We start from the raw sequence: 14,331 nt of genomic DNA, 5'->3' as shown, positions 1-14,331 counted from the left end.
TCCACTGATTCCAAGGATATGTGTCAACATCCACTAAAAGCCTTAAGTTTACACACACACACAAAGCTAGAATTGAAATGGATTTTTTGAGGCTGTGATTTCAACTAGAGAGAGAGAGAGAGAGAGCTACCATTGTAAGGGGCTGAATTCCATATTCTTAGCTTATGTTAGTGTATATTAATTATAGAAAGATATAGAGAGAGTTGGGCAATCAAAATGTGCAAGTTGTTCTTCTACTTTAGGTATCACACACACACAAAAAAAACATGAGCACTGGCATCCTAAACCAAGTAAAACCAATTCAAAACCTCTTTAATCAAATTTTACAACTTGGCATCTCAAACAAGGGGTATCAACACGACTTTTGTGGTAAGTATTTCAATAATACTCTTCAATATTACAATGTTCCATACAATGGCAATTTCCACCCATCAATAAGGAGATGAATGCAAAGCACATACCGCCTAAGAAGAAGCCATGATCATGAAGTAATGGCACATGAGTAAGAATCCTTCTAATCTAATCATAAGTAACACAAGACAAAAGGGAGAGACAAAGAAATAAAAAAAGGTGCATTAACATCAACAGTAACAAGGAGGGGCCAATAGAGTGACGCTGAAGCAAGCATTGTTTTAAGATTTTACAAAATCTAAAATATTGAGAATTTATTTGGCTCAACTGTTCAACTCACATTAACTGTATATATCATACATAAGAATTCTTGTCATAGCTTTAGGTGGCTTCAAGTAGATGCATCTTTTGTGCAAAAATGTCGATGAATTGGTGCTGAGTTGATTGCAGCTGTCAGCGTTGTGGACCTTGTTGGCACATTACCATACCATAGTAGCCTTGATGGCATTTCATATGAGATGCCCTCTTGCAAGACCGAATGTTGATAATTGGATCAACCTAGAGCCGCAGCACACGGTTCGAACTGAGATTGTAGGGCTCTTCACCAGCCAGAGTAGAGTGCAGCCGCCCCCCTGCCCAGCCATTGTTTAACAGCAACGTTGCTGCACCATCCATGCCTGAAGGCCCTTTCGCACGCTTTTCCTTCCGTTTCACTCTCTGGGCTTCTATTTCCTTCCTGAGCCATTTCTCAACTGCCCTCTAAACCAGTAAAAGACGGACAAAAATATTTCAATTCATTAGTCCTTCCCCGTGTCTGTATGTGCCTACATGCATTCATGTAGAAATTTTCATATACAGGCTTCTTGTTCCACTTCTTTTACCACCAAATTCATCGAGTAATGAAGAAATATTACAATGTCTTAACCTTGAATAAAGTGAGAATTCTTTAACCTGTCATCAAACACAAGTTCATACCATGAGTGTCATTTCTTTCACTTCTTTGACTTCTGCTAAAGGCTTGGCAAATTGTAACCTTCCTTCTGCAATGTACGCCTGCATAAACCACATTAGGGAGATGTTTTGATTCAAGACAAGAGCATCAATAAAACGTAGTGTTACCAGGTAAACTGTTATCATACTACTAGGTTCTGATCTACACTGCAGTTAATAATCAGGCCTACCCAGATATACTGCACATTAATTAACTGAGGTGTGATGGCTATGATGCCTGACAAACTTTACAGTTTCAAAAGATCCCTGTAGAGCAGAGCCGTCCAATAGCCGTTGAAAAGTTTTGTGATCTTGGATGAATGTTTTGAGAGGGACAAAAAATAGCTGGTCAGGCAGAGAATGCCTGGATCCAATCAGGTAACATAGTTGGAAGAAACAGCGCCTGCCAGGATAATGCCCATCTTCTCAACCGATGTGAAAACATCCCACCATGATGTTGGGTATTACCAGGTGTGGACTATTACAAAACGAAACAAAGAAGCTTTCTAAATAAGTTGCAAATCTTTATCTATGCTGCTGTGCTTCTTTACTTGCACTCTCAGATTTGCGGAGGCTGACAAGCATGTCTATCTGAAGATAAAGGTAAGAATTTTCCACTCAGCTGCTTAGCTTACCGAAGACAGTCAACACACATACACATAAAAGAAATATTTGTGTTACAAATTTCCTTCCTGAAAGCAAGACATACATAAAACAGCAGCATGATTTTCATCATGCCAGGTAGAGGTCAACACATATGTGCTCCCAATATGGATTCATGATCCTACAATCTTCTATAGGTGTCTAGATTCCTTTATTTTGTTAAGAGAATATCCATACAATCATAATACAACCTTCATGAATTTCATATACAAAGTCATTACAGCACCTGTGAAATATAGTTTTGAGCAAAAAAGTTCTTACAATGTGAGATGGCCATGATTCAAGACCATCAAATATGTGAGTTGCATAAATTATTGTTGCTCCTCTATCTTCAGATTCTGAGACCAAGAACGATAAAAGATCTGCTCTAGCTAGTACATCCAGATCAACAGTGATCTCATCCAAGAGAAGTACCTGAGCACAGGTGTCAGTTGCGAATATGTATTTGGCAAAGAAATGTTCTTACATTCTAATAAAACTATTAACCACCTTGAATGGACGAAGTAATCCCATGCAAATTTGAACTCGCCTCCTTTGTCCATCTGACACCATATGCAAGCGCCAACTTAGATCAATGTCCAACACCTGAATACATATGATGGCATCAAAAAATAGGAGAAAGACACTTAAACATCCAAAGCATTCAAACTTCCACACAATGAACAGGCCACAAAGGCAGTCAATTTAGGCAGGTTATCAAGAACAGTTGAGATCTTTTGCAACTTGTAACTGTTCCATTGCCTATTGGTGTGGTTTTCCCAAAGAAATCTGCGATTACCGCACAAAGAGAAAATTGAGCAGCATGGAACAATTGATAGAGATTTAAATACAGCAGGTGCATTGCTGAAAGTCAAAGGATAGTCGTTAAGAAAGAAGGGAGTAAAAAGGCAAGAAACCTGAGCCATCAACCTGATTACTGCTTGAATAACTTGGTGTGCAGGCAAATGGGGATGCTATAGAGCTACACTGTACTTGGAACAAAGTGAGAGACCAGACAGCACTGGTGTTCCTTGATTCTGGTGCCCATGCTAACTTTCTCTCTCCTGACTTGGCAGCCTAGTTGAGAATCCAAAATGGTGATACAAGTTCTACAAGTGAGGCTAGTATTTATTGGGAAGCTCTGTATTCACTTGCAAAATTATGTGGACAGCAAGGGCAATGTTGTAGGGTTCATGCAATGGTGGATATATACAACAAAGATGATTGCTCGGTGCAGTAAGGAAAGCAGCATGTTTTGGATGTTATGTTGAAGGGAGAATAACCCCCCTTTCGTCATGAAGAGCCAAAGTCTAATGTTTCAATGTTGAATAAAAGGCAGATGGACTTATTGAAGGAGTTTTAGGATTTGCTTTTGTGGCTCTTTGCTTGGGGAACTTCCACTTGAGAGGCCAAAGGTGTTAGCAATCGTGTGTCTTGTATGGTCATCTCCTGCTTGTAAGCCTCGATCTGAATCAAACGAGAACAGTAGGAGCTCCAACAATGTATTCGTTCGTCATTTCATTTGTCCCAAACACTTTAGGTGTAGGTCCACTCCTGCATTGTACACCAAGTAGCCTGTTTTCCTCATTTGTGGGCAAGCATTTATTGTCTTGGACACGGTGGACATTTTCTGTCACAGGCAGCATTTAGTGCACTTTATTTGGCATTCACAGCACTGACAAAGCATTTCACTCCCTTCCCTATGCAGATTCCTTACAGCTGCTGCCACCTAATCAGCTAGAACATCGCAATCATCTTCAAGATTTTGCTCCATTATATCAACATCATTTATTCAACATGATTCAATGTGTATTAATGCATAGCCAATTAATTTTTGGATGGGCAATGTCAATTTTCTGGGCAAGGATGAAGGGCTGAATTAATTTTCAGAATTAATTAATTCTGAAAATTAATTAAATAACTGAAAATTGCTAAAATTTGATTAAGAAAGCTGCCACTTGGCAAAACTTTCCCATGCAAGTGGGGGAAAGGCTAAGTAGGGCTGAAGGGAGAGGGAAATCTCGTTTTTTCATTTTGGAGCTATTGGGAAGAGGTACTGGACTATTGCTGCCAGCTTTTGAGGCCATTTCCCAGCCATTGGAGACCATTTTGGTGATGGAGATTGCATATTCTTAAACTTGGGAAGCTAGCAATTGCTATTGATGCACTTTCTCCTAAAGATCACAGTCTCTGATGCTCCTATTGTTGTTGGTGCATCCGTTTGGGGCTGGTACAGCAGGGCAGCAACTGATTTTGATCAGTTCTTCGCGACAAATCTCAAAATTTTCTCTCTCTACAGCATTCTCTCATCTCCTTCAACCTATGCTCAGCCATTCTCAGCAATTCTTAGCCATTTGGAGGAGATTTCAGTCATTTTTGGTGGGCCGATCTGTAATTTCTGCAATAAACCCTAATTTACAGCAGAAATTAGGGTTTAGCAGCCTCCTTGGGATCCGTGCCAGAGATTGAAGGCTCAAGGGACTAAAATCAGCAGCTGATAATTGAAGATTATCAAGGGACTTCAGGAGCCAACCCATTCCAAATTGATTTGGGGCAGCATTTGGCCAGCCAAGGGTCAAATTGGAGAAGAAGTCCTGGGTGAATCAAGGGGCAAATGACCCAAAAGGCGTGCTGATCATTTATGACAGCAAGAGCAATTGGTTAGCAGGAGGAGATTGAAGAATCTCGAGTTATACTCCTTTCAATTGAAAGGAAGCTAAAGAAATACCGCAAGGGGCGCTAATTTTGGGGCCAACAAGGTGCCTATTGTCCAAGAATGTTATGGTAAAGTGTGTATTTCATTTTATATACATTTATTTATTGTTGTAATTAAGTGCTTAATCAGGTTAAACCACCCTATCCGAGAAGGAAGGCTGGTTTCAGAATGGCAACAGACTGGTCACCAAAACGCAGCAGTCTAGAGGCTGGAAACTGGTAAACGCAGCATTGTACCACCGATCGGAGGCTGGAAACTATGCACAGTCTCCTGTAAACAACAGGCTGAAACAGTGTCTGAGAGTATCAAGGCCTGCAATGCTGAAAACGTAGACTTGCTGACCCTAGAGATGATGGACAGCAGGCTGAACAGCAATCTGGAGCAGTTGCCAACAACTAAGAGTTGTCGCCTACAGCAATGGACAGGCTGAAGATAATGTGGCTACAGTCGATGATGGCTCGACAGCAGATGGAGACGGACTGCATGCTGGAAACTGTGTGCTAACAGCAACAGAGGGTGTATGGGCTGGTGTAACCTGCAAACAAGGATAATGGCTCAATGGGGGCAGCCTGTCTATTTATAGATGTGGAAGGGCGCCCCAAAAATTAGGGTTTTCACTAAACTCTCTCGAACCGCTCCCCGTTTTAGGGTTTCCACTGAACTCTCTCAAACCGCTCTCCGTTTAAGGGTTTTACTCTAAAATAGCATTTTTAGTGTGTTTTGGGGCTGTTTAAGAGCCTAATTAGCAAGTAAGACATATTTTAGCTCAACACCCCCTCTCAGGCCCAAAACTGAGCTGAAAGGTTAGGCCAGCCATTGTGATATTTATGTATCCCAAGGCGTCCCACCCCAAAAAGTAGCCAAGGCATCGTACAAAGGGTGCACGTCGGCTGTCAAGTGGCCTACCAAGACTACAGAGGCAATGGTTATCTTACCAAGGGAATCCAAGTAGTCACCCCAGAGAGGACAGGGCATCGAAAAAAGGGGTGCACATCGGCTGCCCAATGGCCTACCAAGCCCTACAAAGGCGGATGGAACTACATGGATTTTTTTTTAAGAAGAAGAAGAAGTGAAGTAAATTTGATGGGATACGGCCGATTGAGTAAAAGTGACCCACAAGACGGAAATAGGGAGGGTACACCCAACACATCACAAAACAGTATAAGCTAACCCATCCACTCAGGGTGTCGATGACGAGGAATAATAGGTAATGAGATATCCATGTGATGAAGAAGGATAGTGGTGTGGTAACAACAGCCGCCGGTGGAAACAGCTTAGGACCCGTGCAAGCGGTGCTCTACACAATGAGATGCAAAGTATGCTACATGCTGAAGAATGCTCATGCAGCAAGTGCCACTTGGACAATGTCCCTCGTGGGGAAATTGTTCACTTGCCCAAGCGCCCTAGTACAAGGATGATATAGTTATGCAAAGCAAAGGGTAAGGTATAACAAGGGGAAGAAGACGATGTCGAAGACAAAGTGCTGAAACCTGTAGAATACCAAGAAGGGTAGGAATCCCCTCTCAACCTAGATGTAGATGCCGAAGAAGGAAGAGAAGCCTGATGTCAATCTTCATATGGTGCCGAGAATCATAAGGAATGAAAGAAGATAAAGTAAATGAAGCACCCCGCTAGAAGAGCAAGGTAGAAATCACCACCATGATAGCATCGAGAGAGATGCTGCACGATCTGCCTTGGGAGGGGAAACCGCCATGCTAGAAGAAGGGCAAGCACTCCTAGGATGATGAAACCATGAAAGAAACGGTGCGCATCCCCACGTCTTTAGCTCGGGGGGAAACAAAGCAATCTGCAAGTTAGCCCTACACTGAAAGACAAAACCCTGAGAAAGAGATGAGAATCTGCAAACACAGAGGTTAGTGGTAAGATGCTCCAAAGTAAAACAAAACAGAAAAAAAATCTAACTCAAAAGAAATGCAACAAGTGTATATGTGTGTGAGAAAATGCAACAGAAGACAAAAAAATGAAAAAACTAAGGATAATAAATCCTATGGGCCCGACTCTAAGAGTGCAAAAAATGAATGCTAGATTGACATAGTGTATCCGATAGGACGTAGAGGCATGTGAGTTGAAGAAGGTGACTACCATTGCGTATGTCCAGTAGCAGGGCTCTCCCAAGGGAACGCTGGACGAGGTGGAAAGGAAGGTGAGATGGATGCATGAAGTCCAACGGGATCGGAACCTGCAGACCAATCAACCAATCCCTTAGGGGTAGTAAAAGAGATGGGCCACTGAGACTGTACTCGAGCCACATGTCCAACATCAACAACAACGGGTGCTGAAGGAGCAGATGAAGCAAGAGCGAAGGGCATAGCCCCACTGGACTGTGCAGTCGCAGCGGTCTGCTGAGGCTTTTTAGGTGGAAGACCTTGGGCCTTGGAGCCACACTCCTCGTCCACATGGTCTGCTCTCTAGCAATGTGTACAAAACCGGTTTTTCTTAGGGAGTTGTTGCCAGATAGCTCTAGATTCTTTGTTTTCATCTGAGAAAGAGGAGTCACCCTTTGATTGGCTTGCCTTCGCATCTAGCGAGTTCTTGCCACTAGTGGTTGTCCCTCTCGAAGAAGAGACAATCAACCCCCTCTGCTCAGAATAAGGCAGTGATGAGGATTTTTGTGGACTTAATCATACAACCTCGCGTGACGCAAGAACTGGCACTTAAACTCGTAGAAGGTTGGCATTCTAGGTTGGGAGATGATGTGTCAAATGAAATTGAAGTACTTGTCGGGCAACTTATTCAAGAAGAATGTAACATGATCGTCATCTGACTTTAGAGAGCCAGTAATAGCGAACTCGGCAAGTAACCGCCTATATTCAGCCAACTTGACTTTCAGATTCGAGAAGGTGACTCCAACGCTCTGACACGAGCGGAAAGTGCTACAACTAAGAGTGAAACTCAAGAAGCAATCCCTACATCAGCTCAACATTGGTTATGGTATTGCGAGCTCTCCATTGACGGATGTAATCAGAGTTAGCTAGTCGAGGGTCCGGCATAAGCTCTAGACCAATGACCAGGTCCCAAAGACCCTGAGACTCAAATACTTGTTACATGAAATTAGACCACATGGTGAAATTTGACCCATTGAAGCGTGTCTTATCCATGAAGGCATTCTTGGCCGTTACAACAAGAGTGGTAGTGCTCGGAGATGGATAGTGTGAAAAAGTGTAGTGTGGGTAGAATGGGAGAGTGGAGTACACTTGGGAATGGGCCCTAGAGTACCCACCAGGCATGCGTGTAGTGTGCAAGATGGATCCACATGTAGAGATGGGTTGACTAGGCATAGGCATGATAGCCACATGAGAAACCCAAGGAGGTGGGACGGGAACACGGTGAGCAGATGGGAATCCCTACGTAGATGTAACTCGAGGAGAGTGTGAAGACGCACCACAAGTTGAGGATGAAAACCCCTACGTATGAGTGGTCATGGGAGATGTGAAGCTGGGGATAGTGAGGGGAATGCCCATCACAGTCGTCCCAGGAGTTATGGGTGTGCTCATGTGCTAAAAAGTGAGAGGCACTACGTTAAAGGGTGGCATTCCCCCTAACGAAGTACCATGGTGCAAAGAGGTAGAAAATGGGGTGGAGAAGGAAAAGGTGCTACGAGAGGAGATGAAAGATCCAACCCCTAGGGTGTGTGATGCAGATATGGAGTGTAATCCAAGGTTTTGGAAAGATGATGAGAGGTGTGATATAGAAGAGGGTGGGATGGGAGGAAAGTGAGAAGTGTGTGTGATATGCTCAAATGAAACAGAAGCTGTAGATGTACCTGAACTTTGTCTGCTTCGTGAGCCCCCTCTATTGAAGTTCACATATGCAAAGCCATCCGGATCCTGTACCTCAAAAGAAAAAACAAGCGAGGGTTTTAATTCATGCAACACAAAAGAATTGTACAAACCTGACATTGAACCTGGCTGAGATGATGAAGATGAATCGCTAGAGGTTCTAAATGTTGTATGTCCTCCATGATCGAAGAGATGGCCAGTCTCACCAACCAGTCCGGATGTGGTTGCAAAACTGGTAGGAGGGGTGTAAACATACTTTGTTGCGATAGTACTCCTTAAAGTCCTTCTCTGTCATGTTAGTGAAATCTGGTGAAGGTGGAGTGTCGTCCTCACCGAGTCCATAATGCCGTCTCAGGGCCTCCAATGATAGAGAAGCTTGATAAGACATCATAGGAACTGGAGAAAAAGGTGTCTGGGACATTATGATTCGGTTACGAGTCATATTGTGTGCCTCGCACAAAGACTAGCTCTCCACAATATCCGCAAGATACTCTTTACAAGAGCACCGACTTTGATACCATATGAAGGAAATTGCTAGGGTTTGCACTAAGAACATACAATGTACGACCACGACAGAAACACAAAGAGACAGACACAGACACAGAGCACAAAACTCAAACCCTAAACGCAAAACTCAAAAACTCAAACACAAAAGCTCAAAAACAAAAAGAATAAGGGAGAGAGAAAACACAACTCTAAAGTAAATGAATGTAAGAGTGTATAGTGTGCTCAACGGCAGAGCAATGTCGGAGTGTGAAGTCCACCGAAGACGGATCTCAAGTCTGTGACCACCAGTCGGAGTGTAGGAGTACTAAATAGTGAATGGCAACAGGCTGGTCACCAAAACGCAGCAGTCTGAAGCATAGTTACCAAGAACGGGGAACGGGAACGAAAACGAGAACCCCCGAAACGAGGGGAAAGCCTAATATGTATATATATATGTATATATATGTATATATATATGTATATATATGTATATATATATGTATATATATGTATATATATATGTATATATATGTATATATATATGTATATATATGTATATATATATGTATATATATGTATATATATATGTATATATATGTATATATATATGTATATATATGTATATATATATGTATATATATGTATATATATATGTATATATATGTATATATATGTATATATATATGTATATATATGTATATATATATGTATATATATGTATATATATATATATATATATAGAGAGAGAGAGAGAGAGCTCATAGATTAAGTTAGTTGAAAGATTGCAAATTGGTTTATCTAGTAGCATGGTGGAAGTGAGAAGGGTGGCATGATATGCTAGGTACAATATGGGACAACTAGATTATGGGTAGTAGTATGGTAGACATTGAAAAGGTCATGTTCGACGTGCCAATTTAGTGACCTAATGGATCACGCTTTTCAAGGGGGGACCAACAATACAATTAGTAGTAACATGATTAGTAATCATATGTCACACACACCCACACATGCATACATGTTTGTATATATGTGTGATGTGTGTGTATCTAATATCTATCTCGTGTGTATGTCTCTCACCCACTCACTCACTCAGGCGGGCAAGAGAGGCAGGAGCCGGTAGGGCCTATGCGAGGCAAGCGGGAGCAGGCGGGCGAGGGAGGCGGAGCAGGCGACAGAGACGGGAGCTAGCGAGAGCAAGCGGGTTCCAAGGAACGGCCGTTCCAAGCAGGGAACAGCTCTGCTAGAACGGCCCAGAACAGTGCGAAACGAGTAGGAACGGGGCTGGGAACGGACAGGAACGTTCCTGGGCGTTTCACTGGTAGACACATGCCGGAACGCGTTAATCTGTTTCTAAGGCCCGGAACGGGCGTTCCCTGTTTCTATGGTCTGGAGGCTAGAATCTGGTAAACGCAACATTGCACCACTAATCGGAGGCTGAAAACTATGCACAGTCTCCTGTAAACAGCAGGCTGAAACAGTGTTTGAGGGTGTCAGGGCCTGCAATGCTGAGAACGCAACCTGGCTGACCATGGAGATGATGGACAACAAGTTGAACAACAGTTTGGGACGGTCTGGAGCAGTCGCCAGCAACTGAGAGCTATCGCCTATAGCAATGGACAGGCTAAAGATAGTGTGGCTGCAGTTGATGATAGCTGGACAGCAGATGGAGGTAGACTGCAGGCTGGAAACTGGGCGCCAACAGTAACAAAGGGTGTGGGGGCAATCTGTCTATTTATAGATGTGAAAGGGTGCCCCAAAAACTAGGGTTTCCACTGAACTCTCTCGAACCGCTCCCCGTTTTAGGGTTTCCACTGAACTCTCTCAAACTGCTCCCCGTTTAAGGGTTTTACTCTAAAATAGCATTTTTAATGTGTTTTGGGGCTGTTTAAGAAGCTAATCAGCAAGTAATGCATATTTTTGCTCAACGTAAGGTTCCAAGCATCAACATAAAGAATAATCTACACACAAAGAGCACACTGCAACTAGAAGTAGAGGAACTACTTTTCCTACCTGCTTCTCATTTTCTCCCCATCACTTTTTTCTTTTCAAATATCTTTTAAGCTTTTCTTAGTTTTTGGGGGGAATGCAATATTGCTGCAGTTGCCTTGTTTACCATAGGTTGCTGCACCTGCCTCGTTTGACATCAAAACACTACCCTGGTGTGCCTCTTTTAATTGCGCATAGAAATCCTAACAATAAGACACAAAGATTCAAAGTCCTAAATTTTCGCACTTAAAACATAATAAGCCCATTAGATTAGGATATGTATATCACCATCTCAAGAACCCAACATTTAACATGTTAGTTCAATCCAGGTTTATGCAGCACACTTGTTTAGGGTCTACTTGGGCATCCCAAAAAACCCCTAAGCTTTCACATGTAAAAAGTTCAAGTGATGTATGTAATTTGTTCCAATTTTTAAAGATGTCAAATAACCAGTAAGAATGACCCAGTAATGTGCATGAACAACACATAAAATTATCTCATACAGAGTATCAATTTACCGAATACATGCATTTCAAAGTAGGTCATCTTTCTCTCATACACTTCATATAAATTTTAGTGAAACTATCAAAATTGAAAATGTGGACTACATTCTTACAAATAAACATCTCATGTGTAAAGAAAAGGATCTCAAGGATACCTAGACAGCCCTCCGCACCTTAATTAGGCGGCTCCTTCTCTCAGGATCAATGCCTTGCACACCAAATATCATCTTCTCTGCTGATATGTCCATCTGCAGAGGAACATCAAAGCCTGCAAAAGCTACATCTCTCCTCCACTGCAAGACAACATAAAAATTCATGGTAACTTTTTCCATGCAATCAAATATGTGCAATGGCAAGAGATCATGCATGGATGATAAAATGCTAGATACGATATGCATAACACCAAAAGACCCGATCAGCCTGAATTTGTAAAATTATTGCACAGTTTGCAAACGGCAGCTCACAAAAAAAAAGTGGCTTGACCTTCTTCCTCACAATTCACAAGAGGGTCAGGCTGCACAGACTGTCTATCCTAATCAGCCAATCAGGGAGATTTCTGCAATTCTTTTACATTGTCTAAATACTTCAAGTTATATGCGTGCAAAATAAGTATCAGCAACCATAAAAAAGGTGCGTACTGCTGATCAAAGTCGTGAATGAAGAGCATTTCTTCTGCTTTGCATAACTCCACAGTTATCATGGTGCACTTGTGTAAGGCAAGCACATACACACAGGATGTCAAAGGATTGGTCATACAGATACCTCTCCACCGAGATAAGATAGCTCCCCAGATGCTATCAATGATGTGTCATGAAATGCAGATCTTCCAAGAACACGAACCATTTCAGGATCAACCATGTGCTGTCCTCCGATGATTCTTAGAATTGTTGTTTTCCCTGGGTGATAAACAATGCAGAAAAATGAAAGAAATCAATGTTCGGACTATAAAATAGTATGACCTCACAAGGTACAACAAATGTATCAGTTCCACATCAGCATCCCCTCGAGAATAAAAAGCATAAGAAGGCCATTCCTACTTAAAAGTTTTCCAAATTCTTTCTCAAGAACAATCTTCAGCCTTTTGACATCATCTGGAGGCCTTAACATGCTGACCATAACCATTGTGAAACATCCATGCCTTAGGTGACCCAAACAGATTCCAGCGCTCAGATTTGATCCTGTCTGCATCCTTGGTGTCGTGTTTTCAGCATTAAGGAGCTCCCAACAATGTCACAACTTCAACATTGCACGCTGCACAAACACAAGTAGAACCTCGACTTGCTTCATCCTGAACTCTCCCGAATTACCCAGTCTGTTGTTATAAAAGAGTCGCCCTTCTTCCTGCGCGGACCCTCCCAGCCTACACCCTCATTCTCAGACAAAGAGCTGGTGTTTGAAGTCATGTCTACACCTGATTCTAATTCATGAGCACAGCAATAATCTTCGGTCTATCATTCACATGGTTAGACATATGCATGGTCGTGAATTGTGCAGGTTCACAATGGCATGGATTTCAGAGCCTTATACAGAGAAACCTGAAACCAATCCATGAGGCAACAGAGCTACACGGCTATTGCAACCACATGTGAGACCGTGGGAAAACCTAATGTGAGTGGAAATTATCCGGAGGATTTCAACCATATGCCAATAGAACCAATCCCTGTGAGACAACAGGGCTACAGCAACCACGTCAAATTCAAATGAGAACCGTTTCCGAAGTCGGGTGAGGGGTCTGGAGGAGCGAACCATGGAGGCACCACACCCCATTTTCATGGCTGCTGCGGGGGGCAGCAGAGAAACCGTACCCGCTCCGTTGGCACCGACGAAGAGACATCGATCGCCGGAAGCGAGGCTGAGGGAGAAGCGCTGGACGAGGGGTGTGGATCCGGGCGGTGGCTGGTCATCGATGCCCGGATACGTGAAGCTCAAGTCCTTGATCTCAACTGCGGGGGACCTCATCGCTCTGTAGCCTGTTGAGTGGGGGCGGGACAACTACTTCCTGTGTAGTAGACGAGTGGAATGATGATGTGTATCGGTGCTGGAAAGACTTTTTTCAAAAAGGGATCCGGCTTATACTGGTTTGGGGAGGGAAATAGTCAGGCTGGTTACACACGAAGTGATGGACGGCCAACCCCCACCAAACTTCAAAGTGTGGGCATGCACTTTTTGGAACTGAGCGTGGACATGGGCGTCATATCTTTACACACCAAATGGACACAATTTGAAAAAAAATAATAAATAATAAACTTATAATTTAAAGTGCACCCTTGTCCGTCACTTTACAAAGTGGGCAGAGGAGACTCCCCGTCCAAAAGTGGGCGGGGAGTTCACCTATTTAACAGGTAAACAATAGGTCATGTCCTCTCCAGTGTGTAAAGGATTGCAGACACCCAACCTTTAAATAAGTGTTTCGATTGGTTAAAGCTTACAAAGTGTGCATTAGTCATTTGGTGTGTAACCAGCCTCAGTCTTGTAACTGAAATGTCAAAAAAATGCCGGTTTTCATCAAGCCAAGCTTCGATTTCAACCGATTTTTTGAGAATCTTGCTTGAAAAAAATACACTAAAGGACCATTTTCTGTGACCACTGATATATATGATAAGCAAGTGGGTTGGTAGTCGTCAGGTGGCCAGTATTGTCTGTTTTAAGAAGTATCTCTTAACACAAAAGGAATTGGCTTTCGCAAGAAGGTTTTCGAATTCCACTCTCTCTAGGGTAAAGGAGCCAACTCCTAATACTATCTCTAGGATGAAGGGGCCCATTGCAGTAAGATGTACCTGGGTGTGTGAGTTTAGGATACACCCTTGAGGCATCTTTGAAATTTCAAGCCTTTCTCAAGCCCCTTCTCTCTCAATCT

The 14,331-nt window shown here is 42.7% G+C and overlaps 1 protein-coding gene across 2 annotated transcripts; it reads right to left on the bottom strand.

The window, feature by feature from the left end:
- Nucleotides 1-551: 551 nt before the first annotated feature.
- Nucleotides 552-13,523, bottom strand: ABCI20 (non-intrinsic ABC protein 9). 2 transcript variants are annotated; one of them, XM_087670061.1, is made up of 7 exons: nt 13,280-13,523; nt 12,237-12,370; nt 11,648-11,767; nt 2,494-2,589; nt 2,266-2,418; nt 1,327-1,404; nt 552-1,110 (listed from the first exon to the last, which is right to left on the bottom strand). In XM_087670061.1, exons 1-7 carry the CDS (start codon nt 13,431-13,433, stop codon nt 910-912), a joined length of 936 nt encoding a protein of 311 aa, XP_087526187.1. In that variant the 5' UTR covers nt 13,434-13,523; the 3' UTR covers nt 552-909. The 2 variants fall into 2 exon arrangements, with proteins under 2 accessions (XP_087526187.1, XP_087526188.1); XM_087670062.1 differs by having other exon boundaries at nt 13,221-13,463.
- Between the last annotated feature and the right edge of the window lie 808 nt (nt 13,524-14,331).

Source organism: Lygodium microphyllum, chromosome 28 (assembly GCF_053477565.2).
Source record: "Lygodium microphyllum isolate KBCC chromosome 28, Lygodium_microphyllum_v1.1.10, whole genome shotgun sequence".
Classification (NCBI taxonomy): domain Eukaryota; kingdom Viridiplantae; phylum Streptophyta; class Polypodiopsida; order Schizaeales; family Lygodiaceae; genus Lygodium; species Lygodium microphyllum.
This window is presented reverse-complemented; position numbering and strand designations above follow the sequence as displayed.